The following is a 5,000-nucleotide window of genomic DNA, read 5'->3' as shown; positions in this document are numbered from 1 at the left end:
CGTTGTGGGGTTTGTTTGCAGCAGCAGCAACAGCAGCAGCAGCAGCAGCAGCAGCAGCAGCAGCAAGGAGTACTGCATTAGCTGCGTCCGCGGGGGCCCCACAGGGGAAGACGGCATCGAGTTTGCTGCTGAGGCCCCTGCAGCAGAAGCCCTTATCAGGTAAACCCTAAACCCTAAACCCTAAACCCTAAACCCTAAGCTCTTAATCCTTGGCCCCAAGAATCTCCGACCAGCCATACATTCAACCTGGGGCCCTTCAGGGGGCACCCTGGGGGCCCCGGGGGCCCCCCTGGGGTCCACTGTACCCTTTTGGGGGCCCCCAGGGGCCCCCCGGAGTCCCCCTTTTGGGAGTCTTTTTTGGGGGCCCCCGGGACCCCTGGGGCCCCCTTAGAGAGGCTTAAACAAAACCCTAAACCCTAAATTTGTTTTCCTTTTTGTGTTTATCTTTAGGCTGCTGCTGGACGACTCTCTGAGCCTGCATGCACCCCAAGGGGCCCCCTTGGGGGCCCCCATGGGGGCCCCCATGGGGGCCCCCCTGGGGCCCCCGGCTTTGGAGCCTGCAGGGGGCCCCCTAGGGGGCGCCCCCGGGGGGCCCCCGGGGGGGCCCCCCAACGGCTCCTGGGGGGCCCCCCTAGGGGGCCCCCTGGGGGGCCCCCGCGTGGACGCAAATGGGTGGGTAGGGGCCCCCTATTTGGGGTGCCAAGTGGCACTGGAAATGCTGCAAATAGAGTCTGGAGTGGGGGGTGTGGGGCCGGAGTTGGGGGCCCCCCGTTGTGCTGCAGCAGGAGGTTTGGGGCGGCTAATTAGTACCTACAAAGTGCAGCAGCAGCTGCTGCTGGGGGCCCCCCAGCTCAGCAAGCAGCTGGCGGGGCCCCCCGCCGCCCGCAGAGTGGCCTTCGTGGCTGGCAGCAGCAGCAGGCTCCGCAGGGCCCTTCGCCTCCTCAGGCAGCACGAGCAGCAGCAGCAGCAGCAGCAGCAGCAGCAGCAGCAGCAGCAGGGAGAGCAGCAGCAGCAGGAAGAGGAGCAGCTGCAGCAGCAGCAGCAGCAGCAGGAGGCCGCGTGCGACCGTTTTTTCGCCATTTGCGACGCCCGCAGCACCAGCAGCAGCAGCAGCAGCAGCAGCAGCAGCAGCAGCAGCAGCAGCAGCAGCAGCAGCAGCAACTTGAAGTTCCCGCTGCGGGGCAGCACAGTTTTGTCTCTTTTGGAAAAGAGACCCTTAGGGTTTGTGTCTTGTGTCTCCTGGAGCCCCACACTTCGCTGCCGCGTGGGGCAGGCGCTGCTGCTGCACGAGTTTGCCAAACACGGGGAGGTGATAATTAATTAATTAATTAATTAATTAATTAATTAATTAATTAATTAATTAATTAATTAATTAATTAATTAATTAATTTTAATTAATTAATTTTAATTAATATTTGTTTATTTTTAATTCATAATTCGGCGTTTTATTGCCAAGTAATCGACGCCGCCCGCTGCAGCTGCTGCTGCTGCTGCTGCTGCTGCTCTTGCTGTTGTGCTGCTGCTGCTGCACTTGCTGCTGCTGCTGCTGCTGCTGCACTTGCTGCTGCTGCTGCTGCTGAGTGCCGAAAGCTGTGCGTGTTGGGGTGTATGTACACTGCAGCCGGTGCTGTTTGCTGCGCCGACAGCAGCAAAAGAAAACAAAAAAAAGAAAATAAAAAAAGTTTTAAAAAGCAGCAGCAACAGGACTTTGGTGCAGGGTTTCATTTGCAGGCTGCCGCTGCTCAGCCACAAGTACCCGCTGGTCCGCCCAAACCCTAAACCCTAAACCCTAAACCCTAAACCCTAGCCCGAGTCCCAAACCCTACCCCAACCCTAAACCCTGCCCTAAACCCTGCTCCAAACCCTAAACCCTAAACCCTCAGTCGGGCCGAAGTGCAGGCAAAGGGTGGAGATAAAGCAAGGGTCTTTGTGGTTTCTCTTTCTCTCGAGGGCAAACCCTAAACCCTAAACCCTAAACCCTAAACCCTAGATGCAGTTTGGGTTTTCTTCTTTTAAAGAAAGCGCTCTGCGGCTGCTGCGCTGTACAGACACCTGGACAACGACAGTCGGCGCGCTGCGTGCCCTTCGCCCCCAAAGGCAAACCCTAAACCCTAAACCCTAAACCCTAAACCCTCTCGATGTCTAGAGACGGGTGTTTTCAGGGTTTGTGGCTAAACCCCAAACCCTCGACTATTTAGCTTGAACTCAATTTCATCTTTTCCATCAATTGTGCTTCAACCGTAGCCCACGCTAAACCCTAAACCCTAGCCTACGCTAAACCCTAGCCCCTAGCAGCCTACGCTAAACCCTAAACCCTAGCCAGCGCTAAACCCTAAACCCTAGCTTCAAAATGGCCAGCGCCGCTGCACGTAAGAGGCCCCATGTTGTTCGTTCAAAAGGAGCCGCGCATGCGTTTTAGAGGTCTCAGCAAGCGCCTGAAAAGCCGATCTAGGGTTTAGGGTTTAGGGTTTAGGGTTTAGGGCTTAGAGTTTGGGGTTTAGGGCTTCGAGGTTAGAGTTTGGGGTTAGGGTGTGAAAGTTCGCTTGTTCTTCGAGTTTTTGGGTTTTTTTCGGAGAAAATTGCATGAAATTGGGAAATGAAGAAAATAAAAGTGGAAAAAGAGAAAAAGTCGAAAGAATTGCGGGAGTTTGGAAGCGGAAGTTGGGGTGTACAGACAGCTGAGCGCGCAGCTGCAGCCTCCGGGGCTGGCGGCGGGTGCATGCGTTCGGGGTGGAAAATCAAAGTTTTTGGAGATTCTTTTTGCGAATTGCCTGGCCTTTTGCATTTGCTTTTTGTTTTTGCTTCCATTTGCGGAAAAAAAAGGGAAAAAAGCCCCCAATCGGCCCATGGTTGCAGCTGCGTCGGCGTCTGCGGCGGCTGCGCAGGCATCTGTTGGGGTGTATAGACAGCTCGCGCCGCGGCCTGCAGCTCTCGCGAACCCGCCACTCCTTTTAAATCATTTCTTTTTGCATTTTGGACTTTAAAGTTTGCAAAGAACTCTTGCGGAGGCCCCAGGGGCCGCAGATCTGCAGGGAGCCCCGCGCGCCCGGCAGGGCTGCCTCTCGGCCGCTCGCGAGGCTCGGGGGTTTAGGGTTTAGGGTTTAGGGTTTAGGGTTTCCGGGCCCCGTCAAACCCTTCGGCCCGCGCCTTTTGCTGCCTTCTCAGCTCTGCGGGCTGCTGCTCCCCCAAACCCGCGCTTTGCGGCTCCTCTAGGGTTTAGGGTTTAGGGTTTAGGGTTTGAGGCTTGTGCGGAGCCCAGACGGGGGAGAGATGGCGCGGGACGAGGTGAGCACCAGGGTCTAGGGTTTAGGGTTTAGGGTTTAGGGTTTAGGGTTTAGGGTTTAGGGTTTAGGGTTTGGGGTGTTTTTGGATGTGCAGAGAGACCGCTCGAGTTCTAGGCGGAGGACAGACGGCGCTGATGAACGCGACAGAGACAGAGACAGAGATAGAGACAGAGACAGAGACAGGGACAGAGACAGAGACAGAGAGAGAGACAGTGAGGGTTTAGGGTTTAGGGTTTAGGGTTTAGGGTTTAGGGTTTAGGGTTTGGGGTGCGTCGGGACGGGGCCGTCGAGGAGGGTTTGGGGTGCAGCCGCTTTGTTGGGGTTGGAGGGAGGCTCTCGGCTGTTTAGGGTTTAGGGTTTAGGGTTTAGGGTTTAGGGTTTAGGGTTTAGGGTTTAGGGTTTTGTGCAGGCTGTTCGCGGAAGCGGGCGCACCGGAGCAGCAGCCGGGACAGTTTGCGGGGGAAGCGGCGGGACCGTCGGGAGCGGGAAGTGAAGGAAATGAATAAAATGAAGGAAATAAATAAAATAAAAGAAATAAAAAAAGAAAAAGAAATAAATCATTTAAAAGAAATAAACCATTTAAAAGAAATAAACCATTTAAAAGACAACAACAACTCCAGAGACAGGCACTACCGCCGGCGAGAAAGGGACTCTTTCTCCTTCCGCGAAAGAGAACCGGAGCAGCAGCAGCAGCGCAGCAGCAGCAGCAGCAGCAGCAGCAGCAGCGCAGCAGCAGCAGCAGCAGCAGCAGCAGCAGCAGCAGAGAAGGAGACTCTCGAGGACTTGGCGCTGGAAGGAGACACTTTTCTCTCCGACGAAGAAAGAGACCGCCGCTTCCTCGAGGAACGCAGGAGGAGACGCGCAGCACTTCTCGCCAAAATCAGCAGCAGCAGCAGCAGCAGCAGCAGCAGCAGCAGCAGCAGCAGCAGCGGGGACCCGCCAGCAGCAGCAGCTGCAGCAGATGGCTCGCAGCAGAGCCGGCCCGCCTCCGGAGGCGACACTCCGCAGCAGCGCGCCACAGACGTGAGGGTTTATCAGGGTTTACGAGGGTTTTTTTGTTTAGGGTTTAGGGTTTAGGGTTTAGGGTTTAGGGTTTAGTAGGGTTTGTTTGTTTGTTTGTTTGTTTCAGGAGGCTGGGAGTCGCGGCGTGTCTGTGTCTTTGTCGGAGCCCTCTTCTTCGTCCGCAGCAGCAGCAGCAGAGGATGAGGACCCTGCTGCTGCTGCTGCTGCTGCTGCAGCAGCAGCAGCAGCAGCAGGGTTGTCTCCGGGGTCTCCGGGTTGCTGCGGCGGGTCTTCGCCGGAAAGCGAGTCGGACGCCGAGGACGCAGCAGCAGCAGCAGCAGCAGCAGCAGCAGCAGGTGGGGACAGCTGCGAGGACGGGCAGCAGCAAAGTCCCGGAAGCTCCTCCTCTTCCTCAGCAGCAGCAGCAGCAGCAGCAGCAGCAGCAGCAGCAGCAGCAGAAGGCGGGAAGGGGCTGGACATGTCGGAGCTGCAGAAGATGGTGGGGGAGCAGAAGCTGAAGCTGCGGAACTTCATAATCCGCATGCGGGAGGAGCACGAGCGCGCAGCAGCAGCAGCAGCAGAAGACCCCCCTCCCCCCGCAGCAGCAGCAGCAGCAGCAGCAGCAGCAGCAGCAGCAGATCGCAGCAGCAGCAGCAGGGAAGCCGCCCCCGACGAAGAAGACCTGGACATGTTCTCCTGCGCCCCCCCCCGCCC

At 57.0% G+C, this 5,000-nt stretch overlaps 1 protein-coding gene across 1 annotated transcript; it reads left to right on the top strand.

The window, feature by feature from the left end:
* Window positions 1-3,270: 3,270 nt before the first annotated feature.
* Window positions 3,271-4,361, top strand: ENH_00083670 (hypothetical protein; the record flags this gene model as incomplete). Its single annotated transcript, XM_013583462.1, has 3 exons — window positions 3,271-3,285; window positions 3,379-3,484; window positions 3,691-4,361. 3 exons carry the CDS (start codon window positions 3,271-3,273, stop codon window positions 4,359-4,361), a joined length of 792 nt encoding a protein of 263 aa, XP_013438916.1.
* Window positions 4,362-5,000: the final 639 nt, after the last annotated feature.

Source organism: Eimeria necatrix, genomic scaffold, assembly GCF_000499385.1.
Source record: "Eimeria necatrix Houghton genomic scaffold, Enh_scaff942, whole genome shotgun sequence".
NCBI lineage: Eukaryota > Apicomplexa > Conoidasida > Eucoccidiorida > Eimeriidae > Eimeria > Eimeria necatrix.
Note: the sequence above shows the minus strand (reverse complement) of the source record. Positions and strands in the feature narration are given on the sequence as shown.